Source organism: Oncorhynchus mykiss, chromosome 26, assembly GCF_013265735.2.
Source record: "Oncorhynchus mykiss isolate Arlee chromosome 26, USDA_OmykA_1.1, whole genome shotgun sequence".
Taxonomy (NCBI): domain Eukaryota; kingdom Metazoa; phylum Chordata; class Actinopteri; order Salmoniformes; family Salmonidae; genus Oncorhynchus; species Oncorhynchus mykiss.
The window spans coordinates 45,539,267-45,564,054 of NC_048590.1; the positions used below are offsets into that span (position 1 = coordinate 45,539,267).

Here is a 24,788-nt window from a genome sequence, read left to right on the forward strand (position 1 = left end):
ACGAGCTAAATACCTTCTATACTGGCTTCGAGGCTAGCAACACTGAACCATGCATGAGAGCACCAACTGTTCCGGACGACAGTGTGATCACGCTCTCCAGAGCCGATGTAGTAAGACCCTTAAACAGGTCAACATTCACAAGGCCGTAGAGCCAGATGGATTACCAGGACATGTACTCAGAGCATGCACTGACCAGCTGGCAAGTGTCTTCACTGACATTTTCAACCTCTTCCTTACCCTGTCTGTAATGCTACATATTTCAAGGTCTCCCGAGTGGTGCAGTGGTACAAGGCACTATAGACACCCTGGTTCGAATCCAGGCTGTATCACAACTGGCCGTGATTGGGAGTCCCTTAGGGCGGCGCACAATTTGCCCAGCGTTGTTCGGTTTTGCCCGTTCTTAACTGACTTTCCTAGTTAAATTAAAATGTACATTTAAAAAATGTAAACACCATGTGTCCCTGTGCCCAAGAACGCCAAGGTAATCTGACGAAATGACTTTCATAGCAGTCACATCTGTAGCCATGAAATGCTTTGAATGGCTTGTCATGGCTCACATCAACACCTTCATCCCAAACAGCCTGGATCCACTCCAATTCACATACCGCTACATATCCACAGATGATGCAACCTCTATTGCAATCCACACTGCCCTTTCCAACCTGGACAAAAGGAGAACCTACTGTACATGAGAATGCTGTTCATTGACTCCAAGATCATTACTAAGCTAAGGACCCTGGGATTAAACAGGGTAGGCAACAACACATCCGCCACACTGACCCTCAACACCGGGGCCACTCAGGGGTGCGTGCTTAGTCCACTCCTATACTCCCTGTTCACCCACGACTTCGTGGCCAAGCATGACTCCAATACCGTCATTGGATACCACCGACAACGATGAGACAGCCTATAGGGAGGAGGTCAGAGACCTGCCAGTGTGGTGCCAGGACAACAACCTCTCCCTTAACATCAGCAAGACAAAGGAGCTGATCTGGGCTACAGGAAACAGAGGTCTGAGCACGCCCCCATCCACATTGATAGAGCTGAGTGGAGCAGGTTCGAGAGCTACTCAGTGTGGATTTACTCCTCGTATTAATATTATCTTTCTATTATAATAATAGTGTTTCTCTCTGCATTGTTGGGAAGGGCCCATCAGTAAGCATTTCACTGTTAGTCTACACCTGTTGTTTCTCTCTGCATAGTTGGGAAGGGCCCATCAGTAAGCATTTCACTGTTAGTCTACATCTGTTGTTTCTCTCTGCATTGTTGGGAAGGGCCCATCAGTAAGCATTTCACTGTTAGTCTACACCTGTTGTTTCTCTCTGCATTGTTGGGAAGGGCCCATCACTAAGCATTTCACTGTTAGTCTACACCTGTTGTTTCTCTCTGCATTGTTGGGAAGGGCCCATCAGTAAGCATTTCACTGTTAGTCTACACCTGTTGTTTCTCTCTGCATTGTTGGGAAGGGCCCATCACTAAGCATTTCACTGTTAGTCTACACCTGTTGTTTCTCTCTGCATTGTTGGGAAGGGCCCATCACTAAGCATTTCACTGTTAGTCTACACCTGTTGTTTCTCTCTGCATAGTTGGGAAGGGCCCATCAGCATTTCACTGTTAGTCTACACCAGTTGTTTCTCTCTGCATTGTTGGGAAGGGCCCGTCAGCATTTCACTGTTAGTCTACACCTGTTGTTTCTCTCTGCATTGTTGGGAAGGGCCCATCACTAAGCATTTCACTGTTAGTCTACACCTGTTGTTTACCAAGAATGTGACAAATACAATGTGATTTGATCCTGCTTGTTATTCCATACTAAAGTTCAGGCAAAAGCTCCCTCTTGGGATACTGCAAAATATGGACCATGTCTTTGCATAGAAAATGAACATCGGTGATTGGTTATTGTATTACTGTAATGGTGAACTAACTGATCTGTAATGCCAAACTGATACAAACAATAGCGAATGACAACGCATACAGTGGTAAACTAGGTCAGAACAGGGGTGTGTGCGTGTGTTTGCACGTGTGTGTCTGCTTCTTAAAGACAAATGAGGTCTAGAAGGTTAACAATGAGAGTACATACATTATTAGACATATAGAAGGGAGTCAGGTGTAATGGTATAGGTAGGATACTGTGTACTGAGCCAGGAGAATCATTAGTGTCTCGGCTAGCCTATTTTTACCCAATTAAGATGAGAACATCTGACCTTGTTCCAGCAATATGCACCAAGAGCTCGTTTCAGAGCACACACATGCATACACACACACACACACGCGCGTGCGCACGTACACGCACGCACACGCATTCACATGCATACACACAGCTTTCAGTCTACTACAGAGTGAGTCAGCTAGGTTGGTTGCGGTCTCTCATCTCCCTCACTCACAGTAGCCTACACACTAGATTTGGGCGGTATACCGTATATACCGTATCCCGAGGTATTTGGAAATAGCCATGGGATGGTTTATCAATACCGTCAATACCGTTGAAACTACTTATTTTAATTTAATTTTTCAATCCATTTTTATATTTGTAACTACTTTTTCAGTAAATACCTGCAGTCAATATGACAGGAGATAAAGATCGTGTTCATTTCACCTGTCACATTATAAAGTGGGTGGTTCCAGCCCTGAAAGCTGATTGGCTGATAGCCATAGTATATCAGACCGTATACCACGGGTATGACAAGACATGTATTTTTACTGCTCTAATTACATTGGTAACCAGTTTATAGTAGCAATAAGGCATCTCAGGGGTTTGTTGTATATGGCCAATATACTACGGCTAAGGGCTGTGTCCAGGCACGTGTTAGGTTGTACATATCACAATGGGGGAAAGCAGGAGCAGGTGAGTCCAGCTGTGTATTGCCAGGGGTCGTGTTTTAAATTGAAAGTCAACTGTGTTTTTTTGCTTCAATAGAGTGATCAGGGACCTGCAACTATAGTTTCCTTCACAGAAAATACATTGGTGTAACACATTCGGCAGAAAATATATTCATTTTCATCAGATGACAAAATCATTTATGTCAATTTTTGTTTTTGGCTGGCAGTCATGCAACTCTATTTGGCTGGCAGTCATGCAACTCTATTTGGCTGGCAGTCATGCAACTCTATTTGGCTGGCAGTCATGCAACTCTATTTGGCTGACAGTCATGCAACTCTATTTGGCTGGCAGTCATGCAACTCTATTTGGCTGGCAGTCATGCAACTCTATTTGGCTGACAGTCATGCAACTCTATTTGGCTGGCAGTCATGCAACTCTATTTGGCTGGCAGTCATGCAACTCTATTTGGCTGGCAGTCATGCAACTCTATTTGGCTGGCAGTCATGCAACTCTATTTGGCTGGCAGTCATGCAACTCTATTTGGCTGGCAGTCATGCAACTCTATTTGGCTGACAGTCATGTAACTCTATTTGGCTGGCAGTCATGCAACTCTATTCGGCTGGCAGTCATGCAACTCTATTTGGCTGACAGTCATGTAACTCTATTCGGCTGGCAGTCATGCAACTCTATTCGGCTGGCAGTCATGCAACTCTATTTGGCTGGCAGTCATGCAACTCTATTTGGATGGCAGTCATGCAACTCTATTCGGCTGGCAGTCATGCAACTCTATTTGGCTGGCAGTCATGCAACTCTATTTGGCTGGCAGTCATGCAACTCTATTTGGCTGGCAGTCATGCAACTCTATTTGGCTGGCAGTCATGCAACTCTATTTGGCTGGCAGTCATGCAACTCTATTTGGCTGGCAGTCATGCAACTCTATTTGGCTGACAGTCATGTAACTCTATTTGGCTGGCAGTCATGCAACTCTATTCGGCTGGCAGTCATGCAACTCTATTTGGCTGACAGTCATGTAACTCTATTCGGCTGGCAGTCATGCAACTCTATTCGGCTGGCAGTCATGCAACTCTATTCGGCTGGCAGTCATGCAACTCTATTTGGATGGCAGTCATGCAACTCTATTCGGCTGGCAGTCATGCAACTCTATTTGGCTGGCAGTCATGCAACTCTATTTGGCTGGCAGTCATGCAACTCTATTTGGCTGGCAGTCATGCAACTCTATTTGGCTGGCAGTCATGCAACTCTATTTGGCTGGCAGTCATGCAACTCTATTTGGCTGGCAGTCATGCAACTCTATTTGGCTGGCAGTCATGCAACTCTATTTGGCTGGCAGTCATGCAACTCTATTTGGCTGGCAGTCATGCAACTCTATTTGGCTGGCAGTCATGCAACTCTATTTGGCTGGCAGTCACAAAAGTAAATAAGCTTACAATTTAAAAAATAAATCAGAGCGCTGTCTGCTGATAGAATGCCTGTCAAGCAGAAATTATAAGAAGAAGCATTTTACATCTGTGTTTACAAAACACACAAAAAAAGATATTTCTTATGCATTTTATATTTTTTCCTGCGTGAAAAACACAAAATTCTCAGTTAACGAGACCCCTACATTTTAGGTCTTGCTAGTTATCTAAGTAAGTGGCTGAATTAATAAGGTGAGGGGGCATCATATTGTGTTAGATTTCTGCCATGTTTGAGAAGTCAAAGCCCTATCTTGATTTCCTTACGTTTTTTCTCCTCTCTGTTCTCGGACTATCTGCTCCTCCACCCTCTTCTCCAAGCTTACCAGGCAGGCCTGTTGCCCTAGCGACCCCAGACTCCACACAGACACAGCGTGTACACATGCTGCTCCACCCTCTTCTCCAAGCTTACCAGGCAGGCCCGTTGCCCTAGCGACTCCAGACTCCACACAGACACAGCTTGTACACATGCTGCTCCAGAGCCAGTACTGTTCTTCCTTCAGACAAGCATGTGTCAAACCTTTGTTCATTTGCACAATGTCTCTCGTTCACATTCGCTTGACATTCGGCAGCTCCACCATCCATATATGTATAACTTTATGTGCTGGATTGCCTGTCTTAGCAATTAAATGTTTTCACTCGTTAGCATATTTAGCTTGCAGCCTCCATGGAAATTGGCTATTACTTGTGATAATTTGTTAGCATTCTGGTAAATGATGCCCAATTCTTTCTGGCACCACCATGTGTACTAAGTTGATAATACTGTAAATCCTGGGATGAGAGAAGGATGGTATAAAGATATGAACATCTGGATACCACCCAACCCTAATACACACACACAGTCACCTAAACAAACATACCCATCAAATGTAATAGTGACTATTCAAACTTTATTTCCACTGCAGCATATCCGTATCCCTATTTCATATGCCAGTCAAACACCCCATTACCCTGCACTCCTCTAGTAGACCAGTGGAGGACACCTCATTATAATGGCTGAAGCAAATGGAAAGGCATCAGACCATGTGTTTGATGTAATTCATACCATTCTACTTATTTCTCTCCAGTCATTACCATGAGCCCGTCCTCCCCAATTAAGGTGTCACCAACCAGAGAAACAAGGACAGGCACCAGAGAGAAACAAGGACAGACACCAGAGAGAAACAAGGACAGACACCAGAGAGAAACAAGGACAGACACCAGAGAGAAACAAGGACAGACACCAGAGAGAAACAAGGACAGACACCAGAGAGAAACAAGGACAGACACCAGAGAGAAACAAGGACAGACACCAGAGAGAAACAAGGACAGACACCAGAGAGAAACAAGGACAGACACCAGAGAGAAACAAGGACAGACACCAGAGAGAAACAAGGACAGACACCAGAGAGAAACAAGGACAGACACCATAGAGAAACAAGGACAGACACCATAGAGAAACAAGGACAGACACCAGAGAGAAACAAGGACAGACACCAGAGAGAAACAAGGACAGACACCAGAGAGAAACAAGGACAGACACCAGAGAGAAACAAGGGCAGACACCAGAGAGAAACAAGGACAGACACCAGAGAGAAACAAGGACAGACACCAGAGAGAAACAAGGACAGACACCAGAGAGAAACAAGGACAGACACCAGAGAGAAACAAGGACAGACACCAGAGAGAAACAAGGACAGACACCAGAGAGAAACAAGGACAGACACCAGAGAGAAACAAGGACAGACACCAGAGAGAAACAAGGACAGACACCAGAGAGAAACAAGGACAGACACCATAGAGAAACAAGGACAGACACCAGAGAGAAACAAGGACAGACACCAGAGAGAAACAAGGACAGACACCAGAGAGAAACAAGGACAGACACCAGAGAGAAACAAGGACAGACACCAGAGAGAAACAAGGACAGACACCAGAGAGAAACAAGGGCAGACACCAGAGAGAAACAAGGACAGACACCAGAGAGAAACAAGGACAGACACCAGAGAGAAACAAGGACAGACACCAGAGAGAAACAAGGACAGACACCAGAGAGAAACAAGGACAGACACCAGAGAGAAACAAGGACAGACACCAGAGAGAAACAAGGACAGACACCAGAGAGAAACAAGGACAGACACCAGAGAGAAACAAGGACAGACACCATAGAGAAACAAGGACAGACACCATAGAGAAACAAGGACAGACACCAGAGAGAAACAAGGACAGACACCAGAGAGAAACAAGGACAGACACCAGAGAGAAACAAGGACAGACACCAGAGAGAAACAAGGACAGACACCAGAGAGAAACAAGGACAGACACCAGAGAGAAACAAGGTAGATGATACCTGGTGGTAATATCCTGTAACATCCCTCCGATATGACGTCTGAAAAACAAGAGGAACCGTGTCAAAGATACGCGTCATCATCCATTTCCTACTCCCGTCTCTCTTCTGACAGTTTGACTGTAGGCTGAAAACATGCACTGCAAAAATAGGCAATGATCTGCTAGGTTTACCCAAACAATGGATTTACCTGCCGTCTTACCAAGATGAATCATCTCACTGCACTGACAGATCATTCTGCTTATTTCAACCTACAAAAGGCTTGATTTTTTGGGTAATAGAAAACAACTCAATACAATACATTTTTTATCTGGAATTACCTCTACCTGGTATGTGTGTGTGTGTGCGCCTGTGTGTGTGTGTGTGTGTGTGTGTGTGTGTGTGTGTGTGTGTGTGTCTCTGCCCACCTTGACACGGGGGTTAAGGTTGCCCATGGCGTCGGCTTTGAAGTCGCTCTTGTTCTTCCGGCAGAGCACGGCGGTGATGATGATGATGATGAGCGTTACCACGGCGATAGGGGCCAGCACCGCTGCGATGATCCACAGATTGTTTGGAGGATTCTTCACCACGGCTACAAGGGGAAACACACAGGAACACTTTGTGAGAGCACAGATCAACACACACACACACACACACACACACACACACACACACACACACATATTCCCTCCTATTGTTGTGCTGTGTATAAGAATTGTCATCATGTAATCATCAATGATAGAACACACAGTAACAGTAGATATGTTTTACTGAGGTAAATGTGTCTGCAGTGAGAAATGTTCCTCAATGATGGTATCAACATCACAGCAGTAGTCCATCCTCTCCCTTCATTATGCCCTACCTCTACAGACACATCTCATACTGTCCTCACTTCCTCCATCCTCTCCCTTCATTATGTTGTACCTCTACAGACACATCTCATACTGTCCTCACTTCCTCCATCCTCTCCCTTCATTATGTTGTACCTCTACAGACACGTCTCATACTGTCCTCACTTCCTCCATCCTCTCCCTTCATTATGCCCTACCTCTACAGACACATCTCATACTGTCCTCACTTCCTCCATCCTCTCCCTTTCATTATGTTGTACCACTACAGACACATCTCATACTGTCCTCACTTCCTCCATCCTCTCCCTTCATTATGCCCTACCTCTACAGACACATCTCATACTGTCCTCACTTCCTCCATCCTCTCCCTTCATTATGTTGTACCTCTACAGACACATCTCATACTGTCCTCACTTCCTCCATCCTCTCCCTTCATTATGTTGTACCTCTACAGACACGTCTCATACTGTCCTCACTTCCTCCATCCTCTCCCTTCATTATGCCCTACCTCTACAGACACATCTCATACTGTCCTCACTTCCTCCATCCTCTCCCTTTCATTATGTTGTACCTCTACAGACATCTCATACTGTCCTCACTTCCTCCATCCTCTCCCTTCATTATGTTGTACCTCTACAGACATCTCATACTGTCCTCACTTCCTCCATCCTCTCCCTTTCATTATGTTGTACCTCTACAGACATCTCATACTGTCCTCACTTCCTCCATCCTCTCCCTTTCATTATGTTGTACCTCTACAGACATCTCATACTGTCCTCACTTCCTCCATCCTCTCCCTTCATTATGTTGTACCTCTACAGACACATCTCATACTGTCCTCACTTCCTCCATCCTCTCCCTTCATTATGTTGTACCTCTACAGACACATCTCATACTGTCCTCACTTCCTCCATCCTCTCCCTTCATTATGCCGTACCTCTACAGACACATCTCATACTGTCCTCACTTCCTCTCCCTTCATTATGTTGTACCTCTACAGACACATCTCATACTGTCCTCACTTCCTCCATCCTCTCCCTTCATTATGTTGTACCTCTACAGACACATCTCATACTGTCCTCACTTCCTCCATCCTCTCCCTTCATTATGTTGTACCTCTACAGACACATCTCATACTGTCCTCACTTCCTCCATCCTCTCCCTTCATTATGCCCTACCTCTACAGACACATCTCATACTGTCCTCACTTCCTCCATCCTCTCCCTTCATTATGCCCTACCTCTACAGACACATCTCATACTGTCCTCACTTCCTCCATCCTCTCCCTTCATTATGTTGTACCTCTACAGACACATCTCATACTGTCCTCACTTCCTCCATCCTCTCCCTTCATTATGTTGTACCTCTACAGACACATCTCATACTGTCCTCACTTCCTCTCCCTTCATTATGCCCTACCTCTACAGACACATCTCATACTGTCCTCACTTCCTCCATCCTCTCCCTTCATTATGTTGTACCTCTACAGACACATCTCATACTGTCCTCACTTCCTCTCCCTTCATTATGTTGTACCTCTACAGACACATCTCATACTGTCCTCACTTCCTCTCCCTTCATTATGTTGTACCTCTACAGACACATCTCATACGGTTCTCACTTCCTTTAGCAGTCACAACAATCTGAGAGAAATACAATAATGATATGCTAAAAATACTGTCAAGAAGAAACTCCCCCAATGTGAGTAATAATGAGAGTGTTTTGCCTGAGGCTTTTCATTGTTCTGTTCTGAAACCTACGCTTTCCATCTTAAACACAGAGACAGTATGTCCTGTACTGTACACCCACTCTGACATAGAGATAGTATGTCCTGTACACCCACTCTGACACAGAGATAGTATGTTCTGTACTGTACAACCACTCTGACACAGAGATAGTATGTCCTGTACAGCCACTCTGACACAGAGATAGTATGTCCTGTACACCCACTCTGACACAGAGATAGTATGTTCTGTACTGCCACTCTGACACAGAGATAGTATGTCCTGTACAACCACTCTGACACAGAGATAGTATGTTCTGTACTGCCACTCTGACACAGAGATAGTATGTCCTGTACAACCACTCTGACACAGAGATAGTATGTCCTGTACAGCCACTCTGACACAGAGATAGTATGTTCTGTACACCCACTCTGACACAGAGATAGTATGTTCTGTACTGCCACTCTGACACAGAGATAGTATGTCCTGTACAACCACTCTGACACAGAGATAGTATGTCCTGTACAGCCACTCTGACACAGAGATAGTATGTCCTGTACACCCACTCTGACACAGAGATAGTATGTTCTGTACTGTACAACCACTCTGACACAGAGATAGTATGTCCTGTACTGTACACCCACTCTGACACAGCGATAGTATGTCCTGTACACCCACTCTGACACAGAGACATAGAGCTCTGACAGACCTTACCCACTCTGACACAGAGACATACAGCTCTGACAGACCTCACCCACTCTGACACAGAGACATACAGCTCTGAGAGACCTTACCCACTCTCACACAGAGACATACAGCTCTGACAGACCTTACCCACTCTGACAGACCTTACCCACTCTGACACAGAGACATACAGCTCTGACAGACCTTACCCACTCTGACAGACCTTACCCACTCTGACACAGAGACATACAGCTCTGACAGACCTCACCCACTCTGACACAGAGACATACAGCTCTGACAGACCTTACCCACTCTGACACAGAGACATACAGCTCTGACAGACCTCACCCACTCTGACACAGAGACATACAGCTCTGACAGACCTCACCCACTCTGACACAGAGACATACAGCTCTGACAGACCTTACCCACTCTGACACAGAGACATACAGCTCTGACAGACCTCACCCACTCTAACACAGAGACATACAGCTCTGACAGACCTCACCCACTCTGACACAGAGACATACACCTCTGACAGACCTTACCCACTCTGACAGACCTTACCCACTCTGACACAGAGACATACAGCTCTGACAGACCTTACCCACTCTGACACAGAGACATACAGCTCTGACAGACCTTACCCACTCTGACAGACCTTACCCACTCTGACAGACCTTACCCACTCTGACAGACCTTACCCACTCTGACACAGAGACATACAGCTCTGACAGACCTTACCCACTCTGACACAGAGACATACAGCTCTGACAGATCTTACCCACTCTGACACAGTACACAGAAAACAGAGTACTGAGGAACTTTATAAGGATATGCACAGAGGGGGACGCACGCACGCACGCACACACACACACATTCTTGATTTGATACACATTCAGAAATGCAATCCCTCCCTCCCTCCCTCCCTCGCTTCTCCTGTGTGTTCACAGTGAGAGTGTAGTGCAGCTCAGTGTTCTGCCTGGAGCTGATGTGTGAGATTATGAGAAGATGGTGTCTACCTTTCTCTCTCTCAGCTGGAACATTTCTCCCTCTCTTACTCCTCTCTCTCTCTCAATTCAATTATCTTTATTGGCATGAGGTAACAATGTACATATTGCCAAAGCTCTCTCTCTCTTCCTCTCTCTCTCCCTCCCCTCCTCTCTCTCCCTCCCCTTCTTCTCTCTCCCTCCCCTCCTCTCTCCCTCCCCTCCTCTCTCCCTCCCATCCTCCTCCCTCACTCTCCCTCCGCTCCTCTCTCTCTCTCCCTCCCCTCCTCCCTCCCCTCCTCCCTCCCTCCCCTCCTCTCTCTCCCTCCCTCCCCTCCTCTCTCTCCCTCCCTCCCCTCCTCTCTCTCCCTCCCTCCCCTCCTCTCTCCCTCCCCTCCTCCCTCCCCTCCTCCCTCCCTCTCCCCCTCTCTCTCCCTCCCCTCCTCTCTCTCCCTCCCTCCCCTCCTCTCTCTCCCTCCCCTCCTCTCTCCCTGCCATCCTCCTCCCTCACTCTCCCTCCGCTCCTCTCTCTCCCTCCCTCCACCCTCCCCCCTCTCTCTCTCTACCTCTCTTTTTCACACACTCACATATTCTCTCAACAGAATTCTAAAGACCCTTCTCTATTAAACAGTATTTGCTTTGCTCTCTCTCAACTCAATTTGCTTTATTGGCATGACGTAACAATGTACATATTGCCAAAGCTTACTTTGGAGATTTACAATATGAACATAATTCAAATAATAATACTCAATATTGTCAACGGGACAATAGTAACAACAATAATCAAGGGTCAAAATAACGTGCTACATAACCATACGTGGTATTTCTGTGGTATTTCACCCAGTAGATATGAGAGTTGATCAAAATTGGATTTGTTTTTCGAATTCTTTGTGGATCTGTGTAATCTGAGGGAAATATGTGTCTCTAATATGGTCATACATTTTTGGCAGGAGGTTAGGAAGTTCAGTTCAGCTCAGTTTCCACCTCATTTTGTGGGCAGTGTTTACATAGCCTGTCTTCTCTTGAGAGCCATGTCTGGCGAGAGGGGGCGCTCTTTTAATTTTTGGAAAAAAAAACGTTCCCGTTTTAAACAAGATATTTTGTCACGAAAAGATGCTCGACTATGCATGTAATTGACAGCGTTGGAAAGAAAAAACTCTGACGTTTCCAAAACTGCAAAGATATTATCTGTGAGTGCCCCAGAACTAATGCTACAGGCAAAACCAAGATGAAGTTTCATACAGGAAATGCCCCAGATTCTGAAGGCGCTGTGTTCCAATGTCTCCTTATATGGCTGTGAAGGCGCCAGGAATGAGCCTGCCTTTTCTGTCGTTTCTCCAAGGTGTCTGCAGCATTGTGACGTATTTGTAGGCATATCATTGGAAGATTGACCATAAGAGACTACATTTACCAGGTGTCCGCCTGGTGTCCTGTGTCGAAATTATTGCATAATCTCTAGGTCCATGCGAGTTCCATTTCTTCAGAAGAGAAAGTCAACTGCCATGAAGGATTTATCATCGATAGATATGTGAAAAACACCTTGAGGAATGATTCTAAACATCGTTTGCCATGTTTCTGTCGATATTATGGAGTTAATTTGGAAAAAATGACTTATTTTTATTTTTATTTTTTTCTTATTTATTTTTTTCTTACCCAAACGTGATGAAGAAAACGGAGCGATTTGTCAACACAAATAATATTTTTGTAAAAACTGAACATTTGCTATCTAACAGAGTCTCCTCATTGAAAACATCTGAAGTTCTTCAAAGGTAAATGATTTTATTTGAATGCTTTTAGGTTTTTTTGTGGAAAATGTTGCATGCTAAATGCTAGGGTTAATGCAATGCTAGGCTATCAATACTGTTACACAAATGCTTGTTTAGCTATGGTTCAAAAGCATAATTTGAAAATCTGAGATGACAGTGTTGTTAACAAAAGGCTAAGCTTGAGAGCGAATAGATTTATTTCATTTAATTTGCGATTTTCATGAATAGTTAACGTTGCGTTATGGTAATGAGCTTGAGGCTGTAGTCACGATCCCGGATCCGGGATGGCTCGACGCAAGAAGTTAAATTTGGGTCAGGTATTCTGCCACTGTGTACTCTTTGTTTTGGGCCAAATAGCATTTTAGTTTGCTCTGTTTTTTTGTTAATTCTTTCCAATTTGTCAAGTAATTCTGTTTTTCTTTTCTCTTGATTTGGTCTCTCTCTGTGTATAACTTGAGTTTCTTCTCCCTCTCTCTCCATCCATCCATCCATCCATCCATCCAACTCACCCAACAACCTACACACCCATCCATCCATCCATACATCAACAACCCACCCAACAACCTACACACACACCCATCCATCCATCCATACATCAACAACCCACCCAACAACCTACACACCCACCCATCCATCCATCCATCCATCCATCCATCCATCCACCAACCCACCCAACAACCTACACACCCATCCATCCATCCATCCACCAACCCACCCAACAACCTACACACCCATCCATCCATCCATCCATCCACCAACCCACCCAACAACCTACACACCCACCCATCCACCCATCCATCCATCCATCCATCAACCCATCCATCCATCACCAACCCACCCAACAACCTACACACCCACCCATCCATCCACCCACCAACCCACCCAACAACCCACACACCCACCCATCCATCCATCCATCCATCACCAACCCACCCAACAACCTACACACCCACCCATCCATCCACCCATCCACCCACCAACCCACCCAACAACCTACACACCCACCCATCCATCCATCCACCAACCCACCCAACAACCTACACACCCATCCATCCATCCACCAACCCACCCAACAACCTACACACCCACCCATCCATCCATCCACCAACAACCTACACACCCACCCATCCACCCATCCATCCATCCATCAACCCATCCATCCATCCACCAACCCACCCAACAACCTACACACCCACCCATTCATCCATCCATCCATCCACCCATCCAACAATCTACACACCCACCCATCCATCCACCCATCCATCCATCCATCCATCCATCCATCCACCCATCCATCCATCCACCCATCCACCCATCCATCCATCCATCCAAGAGGAGGTATACGTACGTTCAGCCTGCAGCTGAACGAAGTAACCCAGTGTGAGGGCCATGGTCTGAGAGTCCAGCGTGTTCAGGACCTTGGCGGCTGATGTGCCCGGTAACGGACGACCATTCAGCTGAACGTAGTAGGTCATCTCTGCTGGGTTCTTCTGACCCATCACTCGACGGATACTCACCATCTGAGTGGATATAGGAAGGGTTAAAACAAGTCTCCTCAGATTGAAGGCTCCACCTGTACGTCCAGAATGTTACGGTGCCAATGACACCTACGGACATGAAGGGGTCAGAGATCTTCTTACAGCACGTTTACTTCATACACTAGTTCTTTAGAAAACAATACAGTGACAAATGAGAACACAATGACTAATGGGTAAAAAACATGTGGTTAACACAGTAATCATTATTGAAATGAATTGTAGAAATACCATCAGCATCTTTACCCTTAATATATTTAACTTCTATAACAAGCTGGAAATCCCTCTAATTAAGTTTGTGTGTGTGTGTGTGTGTGTGTGTGTGTGTGTGTGTGTGTGTGTGTGTGTGTGTGTGTGTGTGTGTGTGTGTGTGTGACTGTGTGTGTGTGTGTGTGTGACTGTGTGTGTGTGTGTGTGTGTGTGTGTGTGTGTGTGTGACTGTGTGTGTGTGTGTGTGTGTGTGTGTGTGTGTGTGTGTGTGTGTGTGTGTGTGTGTGTGTGTGTGTGTGTGTGTGTGTGTGTGTGTGTGTGTGTGTGTGTGTGACTGTGTGTAAACGCCCACACACGTGTGTTTTACTTTTTATCACTATGAAATATAGATGCTTTGTTTAAGAAACAAGTCAGCATTAGTATTCAATTCATTAGCCTCACTACTCAACACACATAAGGACATCCACCCTGGGGAAGTTGACAATAAACCTGTCAGGAGTGGCCACACTGTCTCAGAACCAGGTCTGTCAAGGGCCTCCAGAGCAGACCTCCAGGCCAACCTGCCTGGGTTGCAGTGCCAGCTCTGCTCCCTACCTGGACAGTGTAGCTGTCCACAGTGGTGGCTCTCCTGAAGCGAGTGCCCTGCTGGCGAGCAACCACAAACAGCTCAGCCAGGCGCTGCTCCATGAGACTGGCAAAGCTCTGGTACTGGCTCTCCAGAGATGAGTTATCCACATCCAGGATGACTGCAGGGAGAGGGGGAGGGGGGAGGGGGGAGGGGGGAAGGAGGGAGAGAGGAGGGAGAGTGAGAAGTATGAGAATAAGAGAGAGGGGGAGAGCGAGAGAGAAAGGGAGAGTGAGAGTGAGACAGAGGGTAACGAGGAGGTCAGAGGGCAGAGGAGGTGATTGAGCGAGATATTTTAATCCAATTGAGAGAGAGAGAAGGAAGGAGGAGAAAGAGAGGGATGAGGAAGGAAGCTAGAGAAAGAGAGACATTAGTTTGCCTCTCTCTCCTCTCTCTTTCCTCCCAGAGAGACGGTAGTCTGCCTTCCTGCCTCTCTCATCTACATTAGTCTGCCTCTCTCTCCTCTCTCTTTCTTCCCAGAGAGATGGTAGTCTGCCTCCCTGCCTCTCTCTCCTCTCTATTTCTTCCCAGAGAGATGGTAGTCTGCCTCCCTGCCTCTCTCTCCTCTCTCTTTCTTCCCAGAGAGATGGTAGTCTGCCTCCCTGCCTCTCTCTCCTCTCTCTTTCTTCCCAGAGAGACGTTAGTCTGCCTCCCTGCCTCTCTCATCTACTTTAGTCTGCCTCTCTCTCTCCTCTCTCTTTCCTCCCAGAGAGACGGTAGTCTGCCTCCCTGCCTCTCTCTTTCTTCCCAGAAAGACATTAGTCTGCCTCTCTCTCCTCTCTCTTTCCTCCCAGAGAGACGGTAGTCTGCCTCTCTCTTCTCTCTCTTTCCTCCCAGAGAGATGGTAGTCTGCCTCCCTGCCTCTCTCTCCTCTCTCTTTCTTCCCAAAGAGATGGTAGTCTGCCTCCCTGCCTCTGTGTGTGTGTGTGTGTGTGTGTGTGTGTGTGTGTGTGTGTGTGTGTGTGTGTGTGTGTGTGTGTGACTGTGTGACTGTGTGTGTGTGTGTGTGTGACTGTGTGTGTGTGTGTGTGTGTGTGACTGTGTGTGTGTGTGACTGTGTGTGACTGTGTGTGTGTGTGTGACTGTGTGTGTGTGTGTGTGTGTGTGTGTGTGTGTGTGTGTGTGTGTGTGTGTGTGTGTGACTGTGTGTGTGTGTGTGACTGTGTGTGTGTGACTGTGTGTGTGTGTGTGTGACTGTGTGTGTGTGTGTGTGTGTGTGTGTGTGTGTGTGTGTGTGTGTGTGTGTGTGTGTGTGTGTGTGTGTGACTGTGTGTGACTGTGTGTGTGTGTGTGTGTGTGTGTGTGTGTGTGTGTGTGTGACTGTGTGTGTGTGTGTGTGTGTGTGTGTGTGTGTGTGACTGTGTGTGTGTGTGACTGTGTGTGACTGTGTGTCTCTTTCCTCCCAGAGAGATGGTAGTCTGCCTCCCTGCCTCTCTCTTTCCTCCCAGAGAGACGGTAGTCTGCCTCTCTCTCCTCTCTCTTTCTTCCCAGAGAGACATTAGTCTGCCTCTCTCTCCTCTCTCTTTCTTCCCGGAGAGACGCTAGTCTGCCTCCCTGCCTCTCTCTCCTCTCTCTTTCTTCCCGGAGACGCTAGTCTGCCTCCCTGCTTCTCTCTCCTCTCTCTTTCCTCCCAGAGAGATGCTAGTCTGCCTCCCTGCCTCTCTCTCCTCTCTCTTTCTTCCCGGAGAGACGCTAGTCTGCCTCCCTGCCTCTCTCTCCTCTCTCTTTCTTCCCAGAGAGACGGTAGTCTGCCTCCCTGCCTCTCTCTTTCTTCCCAGAGAGACGTTAGTCTGCCTCTCTCTCCTCTCTCTTTCTTCCCAGAGAGACGGTAGTCTGCCTCCCTGCCTCTCTCTCCTCTCTCTTTCTTCCCAGAGAGACATTAGTCTGCCTCTCTCTCCTCTCTCTTTCTTCCCAGAGAGACGGTAAGAGATGCACAATACCATCACACAGATAATTCCCTATATAAAAGAGAAGAGGCTACACATCTACACACACATGAGCTCGTACATAACCACACACTACGCATATCTAAACACACACTCATCTACGCATATCTAATCTGATCTAACCTGATCTGATTCATCTACACATCTACACAGCCCAGACCTGATCTGATTCATCTACACAGTCCAGACCTGATTCATCTACACAGCCCAGACCTGATTCCTCGACACATCTACACAGCCCAGACCTGATTCATCTACACAGCCCAGACCTAATTCATCTACACAGCCCTGACCTGATTCCTCTACACATCTACACAGCCCAGACCTGATTCATCTACACAGCCCAGACCTGATTCATCTACACATCTACACAGCCCAGACCTGATTCATCTACACAGCCCAGACCTGATTCAATTGCTGCACCCTTAGGAAAAAAATGTGCTATCTAGAACCTTAAAGGGTTCTTCAGCTGTCCCCATAGGAGAACCCTTTGAAGAACCCCTTTTGGTTCCATGTAGAACCCTTTTGGTTCCATGAGGAACCTTTTGGGTTACCCTTTCCACAGAGGGTTCTACATGGAGCCCAAAAGGGTTCTACATGGAACCAAAAAGGGTTCTCCGTGGAACCAAATAGGGTTATCCTATGGGGACAGCCGAAGAAGCCTTTTGAAAGCCTTTTTTCTAAGACTGTACCGTGGTCATGCATATGCTTTTTCAATTTGGACCAATCCATACAGGCCCATTTCCACGACTGTAATGGGTTAAAACAAGCACAAAAGACAGCATATACAGAACACGTATCAGCAGCTCAACTAGAGAGCTTCTCTTCAATAAGCCCATAAGGAGAGAAACAATAAGACAATTACCTGTGATTACCCAGAAGTCTCTGGTAGCGATGGAGGTATTGAGGTTGTGGTATTCCAACGCTGAAAAAGAACAGAGGAACAGCATGACCGGTCTGACATTTCTTCTTTATGTGAGTCAAAATCATTTCTGTCAAGCTCTTTATGAATTTAACTGGTCAGAACTACATTGGTGCTTTGAGTGGCTCGATTTCTCCTTATGAAAACCTCACTGCAGTGGTACTGAGAGTTTACAGTGGCACAACTTAAACCTGCATTATGCCTGTGTGTCCTAGAGTTTCTTATACTGAGAGCTCTGGCTGAGTGTCTCACTGTGAGAGCTGATATCTGCATGGGCTCTACCTCTCTTCTGGTTGTCTGTTGAGTTTCCCAGGCTTTAGCTCGGTTACATATTTCCTGCCTGATTAAGTACTGGGGCTGGCACAGGGGTTTGGGGATATGCTGTTTCACTGGCCTATGAAATCAGACACAGTACAGAAAGAGAGACAGGGGTAGTTGTATAGAGTGAGAGCGAGAGAGACATCTGGTTCAGGTGTCACAAACAAACTGGCAGTGATAACAGCTCTAAGATGGCCGTCCGGCTGTGAGGCTGGCACTAGTCCCCCCCTCCTCTCCATTCTCAGCACGTCCCCAAACATCGTCTACACATCTGTCTGGGGGGTTATTTTATTTGTTTCTAAAGATTTGCAAGCCTGTCACATCACCTTCTGCCACTGTATGAGTGAGTAGGGGAACAATGGATGCTCTGGCCTGTCACCCGTTACTACTGCAGGGCTGTCACATCACCCTCTGCCACTGTATGAGTGAGTAGGGGAACAATGGATGCTCTGGCCTGTTACCCGTTACTACTGCAGGGCTGTCACATCACCCTCTGCCACTGTATGAGTGAGTAGGGGAACAATGGATGCTCTGGCCTGTTACCCGTTACTACTGCAGGGCTGTCAGCACAATCTCTTTAACACTGTCCAATACTGTAGTCTCAGCCGTGCACAATCGTGCTGCTTAATCTGTGATGATGTTTCACATAAACCTCAGAGCTCCACTGCTGAAGTTAGAGAGGCCTAGGGATGAAAAACACCGCGTTCTGAAAGGTATTTGTTGGGTGGATTTAAAAGGAGCAGGTTGTGTGTGATTCCCTTGTTGAATATAGGAAAACAACATGTACTCTAAACAGTAGTTTAGAAGTCAAACACTCATCAAATATTCAACAAATGATGTGTGTTGTGATGATTCTTTACTTGATGAGTTGTTTGGTTTTCCATCTTCCACATTCTGGTTTAAGATACATTATCAACTGACACAGCCTTACTAAAACCTTGGCACATAGGCTTCTTAAATGTAGAAACAGACACACACACACACACACACACACACACACACACACACACACACACACACACACACACACACACACACACACACACACATACACCACTGAAAGGAAGAAAACACAGAAGACAAGCTTAAAAACTCATCACCACATTTGATATCTATATATCTATCTATCTATATATGAACAGTCTGAAAAATCCCCTGACCTTCCCTGGAATTCTCCAGGTTGAAAACAGTAACGTTGGAAGTGGAGAGAGATTTAGGGTCGTCTCTGTCTGAACAGGGCCTGAGGTGTTTTACTGTGCACACTGATAAACCCCCCACTGTTAATTATTTACTGTGGTAATTGCCTTTGAAGAGTGGCGCCAGCCGCTGCCAACATATGGCAGAGACCTCCCTCACCTCCCTATAAAACTGTGATATTACGAATGGCAGAGACCTCCCTCACCTCCCTATAAAACTGTAATATTACGAATGGCAGAGACCTCCCTCACCTCCCTATAAAACTGCAATATTACGAATGGCAGAGACCTCCCTCACCTCCCTATAAAACTGTAATATTACGAACGGCAGAGACCTCCCTCACCTCCCTATAAAACTGTAATACTGTAATATTACGAATGGCAGAGACCTCCCTATAAAACTGTAATACTGTAATATTACGAACGGCAGAGACCTCCCTCACCTCCATATAAAACTGTAATACTGTAATATTACGAATGGCAGAGACCTCCCTCACCTCCCTATAAAACTGTGATATTACGAACCGCAGAGACCTCCCTCACCTCCCTATAAAACTGTAATATTACGAATGGCAGAGACCTCCCTCACCTCCCTATAAAACTGTAATATTACGAAGGGCAGAGACCTCCCTCACCTCCCTATAAAACTGTAATATTACGAACGGCAGAGACCTCCCTCACCTCCCTATAAAACTGTAATATTACAAACGGCAGAGACCTCACTCACCTCCCTATAAAACTGTAATACTGTAATATTACGAATGGCAGAGACCTCCCTCACCTCCCTATAAAACTGTAATATTACGAATGGCAGAGACCTCCCTCACCTCCCTATAAAACTGTAATATTACGAATGGCAGAGACCTCCCTCACCTCCCTATAAAACTGTAATATTACGAATGGCAGAGACCTCCCTCACCTCCCTATAAAACTGTAATATTACGAATGGCAGAGACCTCCCTCACCTCCCTATAAAACTGTAATATTACGAATGGCAGAGACCTCCCTCACCTCCCTATAAAACTGTAATATTACGAATGGCAGAGACCTCCCTCACCTCCCTATAAAACTGTAATATTACGAACGGCAGAGACCTCCCTCACCTCCCTATAAAACTGTAATACTGTAATATTACGAACGGCAGGGACCTCCCTCACCTCCCTATAAAACTGTGATATTACGAACGGCAGAGACCTCCCTCACCTCCCTATAAAACTGTAATATTACGAACGGCAGAGACCTCCCTCACCTCCCTATAAAACTGTAATACTGTAATATTACGAATGGCAGAGACCTCCCTCACCTCCCTATAAAACTGTAATATTATGAATGGCAGAGACCTCCCTCACCTCCCTATAAAACTGTAATATTACGAATGGCAGAGACCTCCCTCACCTCCCTATAAAACTGTAATACTGTAATATTACGAACGGCAGGGGCCTCCCTCACCTCCCTATAAAACTGTGATATTACGAACGGCAGAGACCTCCCTCACCTCCCTATAAAACTGTAATATTACGAATGGCAGAGACCTCCCTCACCTCCCTATAAAACTGTAATATTACGAAGGGCAGAGACCTCCCTCACCTCCCTATAAAACTGTAATATTACGAATGGCAGAGACCTCCCTCACCTCCCTATAAAACTGTAATATTACGAACGCCAGAGACCTCCCTCAACTCCCTATAAAACTATGATATTACGAATGGCAGAGACCTCCCTCACCTCTCTATAAAACTGTAATATTACGAATGGCAGGGACCTCCCTCACCTCCCTATAAAACTGTAATATTACGAATGGCAGAGACCTCCCTCACCTCCCTATAAAACTGTAATATTATGAATGGCAGAGACGTCCCTCACCTCCCTATAAAACTGTAATATTACGAATGGCAGAGACCTCCCTCACCTCCCTATAAAACTGTAATATTACGAATGGCAGAGACCTCCCTCACCTCCCTATAAAACTGTAATATTACGAATGGCAGAGACCTCCCTCACCTCCCTATAAAACTGTAATATTACGAATGGCAGAGACCTCCCTCACCTCCCTATAAAACTGTAATATTACGAACGGCAGAGACCTCCCTCACCTCCCTATAAAACTGTAATATTATGAATGGCAGAGACCTCCCTCACCTCCCTATAAAACTGTGATATTACGAACGGCAGAGACCTCCCTCACCTCCCTATAAAACTGTAATATTACGAACGGCAGAGACCTCCCTCACCTCCCTATAAAACTGTGATATTACGAACGGCAGAGACCTCCCTCACCTCCCTATAAAACTGTAATATTACGAACGGCAGAGACCTCCCTCACCTCCCTATAAAACTGTAATACTGTAATATTACGAATGGCAGAGACCTCCCTCACCTCCCTATAAAACTGTAATATTATGAATGGCAGAGACCTCCCTCACCTCCCTATAAAACTGTTATATTACGAATGGCAGAGACCTCCCTCACCTCCCTATAAAACTGTAATACTGTAATATTACGAACGGCAGAGACCTCCCTCACCTCCCTATAAAACTGTTATATTACGAACGGCAGAGACCTCCCTCACCTCCCTATAAAACTGTAATACTGTAATATTACGAATGGCAGAGACCTCCCTCACCTCCCTATAAAACTGTAATATTATGAATGGCAGAGACCTCCCTCACCTCCATATAAAACTGTAATATTACGAAGGGCAGAGACCTCCCTCACCTCCCTATAAAACTGTTATATTACGAACGGCAGAGACCTCCCTCACCTCCCTATAAAACTGTAATATTACAAATGGCAGAGACCTCCCTCACCTCCCTATAGAACTGTGATATTACGAACGGCAGAGACCTCCCTCACCTCCCTATAAAACTGTAATATTACGAATGGCAGAGACCTCCCTCACCTCCATATAAAACTGTGATATTACGAACGGCAGAGACCTCCCTCACCTCCCTATAAAACTGTAATATTACGAACGGCAGAGACCTCCCTCACCTCCCTATAAAACTGTAATATTATGAATGGCAGAGACCTCCCCCACCTCCCTATAAAACTGTAATATTACGAACGGCAGAGACCTCCCTCACCTCCCTATAAAACTGTAATACTGTAATATTACGAATGGCAGAGACCTCCCTCACCTCCCTATAAAACTGTAATATTATGAATGGCAGAGACCTCCCTCACCTCCCTATAAAACTGTAATATTACGAATGGCAGAGACCTCCCTCACCTCCCTATAAAACTGTAATATTATGAATGGCAGAGACCTCCCTCACCTCCCTATAAAACTGTAATACTGTAATATTACGAATGGCAGAGACCTCCCTCACCTCCCTATAAAACTGTAATATTATGAATGGCAGAGACCTCCCTCACCTCCCTATAAAACTGTAATATTACGAATGGCAGAGACCTCCCTCACCTCCCTATAAAACTGTAATACTGTAATATTACGAACGGCAGGGGCCTCCCTCACCTCCCTATAAAACTGTGATATTACGAACGGCAGAGACCTCCCTCACCTCCCTATAAAACTGTAATATTACGAATGGCAGAGACCTCCCTCACCTCCCTATAAAACTGTAATATTACGAAGGGCAGAGACCTCCCTCACCTCCCTATAAAACTGTAATATTACGAATGGCAGAGACCTCCCTCACCTCCCTATAAAACTGTAATATTATGAATGGCAGAGACGTCCCTCACCTCCCTATAAAACTGTAATATTACGAATGGCAGAGACCTCCCTCACCTCCCTATAAAACTGTAATATTACGAATGGCAGAGACCTCCCTCACCTCCCTATAAAACTGTAATATTACGAATGGCAGAGACCTCCCTCACCTCCCTATAAAACTGTAATATTACGAATGGCAGAGACCTCCCTCACCTCCCTATAAAACTGTAATATTACGAACGGCAGAGACCTCCCTCACCTCCCTATAAAACTGTAATATTATGAATGGCAGAGACCTCCCTCACCTCCCTATAAAACTGTGATATTACGAACGGCAGAGACCTCCCTCACCTCCCTATAAAACTGTAATATTACGAACGGCAGAGACCTCCCTCACCTCCCTATAAAACTGTGATATTACGAACGGCAGAGACCTCCCTCACCTCCCTATAAAACTGTAATATTACGAACGGCAGAGACCTCCCTCACCTCCCTATAAAACTGTAATACTGTAATATTACGAATGGCAGAGACCTCCCTCACCTCCCTATAAAACTGTAATATTATGAATGGCAGAGACCTCCCTCACCTCCCTATAAAACTGTTATATTATGAATGGCAGAGACCTCCCTCACCTCCCTATAAAACTGTAATACTGTAATATTACGAACGGCAGAGACCTCCCTCACCTCCCTATAAAACTATTATATTACGAACGGCAGAGACCTCCCTCACCTCCCTATAAAACTGTAATACTGTAATATTACGAATGGCAGAGACCTCCCTCACCTCCCTATAAAACTGTAATATTATGAATGGCAGAGACCTCCCTCACCTCCATATAAAACTGTAATATTACGAAGGGCAGAGACCTCCCTCACCTCCCTATAAAACTGTTATATTACGAACGGCAGAGACCTCCCTCACCTCCCTATAAAACTGTAATATTACAAATGGCAGAGACCTCCCTCACCTCCCTATAGAACTGTGATATTACGAACGGCAGAGACCTCCCTCACCTCCCTATAAAACTGTAATATTACGAATGGCAGAGACCTCCCTCACCTCCATATAAAACTGTGATATTACGAACGGCAGAGACCTCCCTCACCTCCCTATAAAACTGTAATATTACGAACGGCAGAGACCTCCCTCACCTCCCTATAAAACTGTAATATTATGAATGGCAGAGACCTCCCCCACCTCCCTATAAAACTGTAATATTACGAACGGCAGAGACCTCCCTCACCTCCCTATAAAACTGTAATACTGTAATATTACGAATGGCAGAGACCTCCCTCACCTCCCTATAAAACTGTAATATTATGAATGGCAGAGACCTCCCTCACCTCCCTATAAAACTGTAATATTACGAATGGCAGAGACCTCCCTCACCTCCCTATAAAACTGTAATATTATGAATGGCAGAGACCTCCCTCACCTCCCTATAAAACTGTAATATTACGAATGGCAGAGACCTCCCTCACCTCCCTATAAAACTGTAATATTACGAATGGCAGAGACCTCCCTCACCTCCCTATAAAACTGTAATATTACGAATGGCAGAGACCTCCCTCACCTCCCTATAAAACTGTAATATTACGAACGGCAGAGACCTCCCTCACCTCCCTATAAAACTGTAATATTATGAATGGCAGAGACCTCCCTCACCTCCCTATAAAACTGTGATATTGCGAACGGCAGAGACCTCCCTCACCTCCCTATAAAACTGTAATATTACGAATGGC

The 24,788-nt window shown here is 45.8% G+C and overlaps 1 protein-coding gene across 1 annotated transcript in view; it reads right to left on the reverse strand.

Moving 5' to 3' along the window:
• The window catches only part of LOC110511667 (UPF0606 protein KIAA1549L-like), a 146,722-nt gene that overhangs the window by 38,183 nt on the left and 83,751 nt on the right, over positions 1 to 24,788 (reverse strand). Inside the window, exons 8-12 of the mRNA XM_036963808.1 lie at positions 17,794 to 17,853; positions 14,952 to 15,103; positions 13,961 to 14,132; positions 7,027 to 7,190; positions 6,623 to 6,661 (exon numbers count right to left, since the gene is read on the reverse strand). Coding sequence (XP_036819703.1) covers positions 6,623 to 6,661; positions 7,027 to 7,190; positions 13,961 to 14,132; positions 14,952 to 15,103; positions 17,794 to 17,853 — 587 coding nt within the window. The remainder of the gene's footprint in view (positions 1 to 6,622; positions 6,662 to 7,026; positions 7,191 to 13,960; positions 14,133 to 14,951; positions 15,104 to 17,793; positions 17,854 to 24,788) is intronic.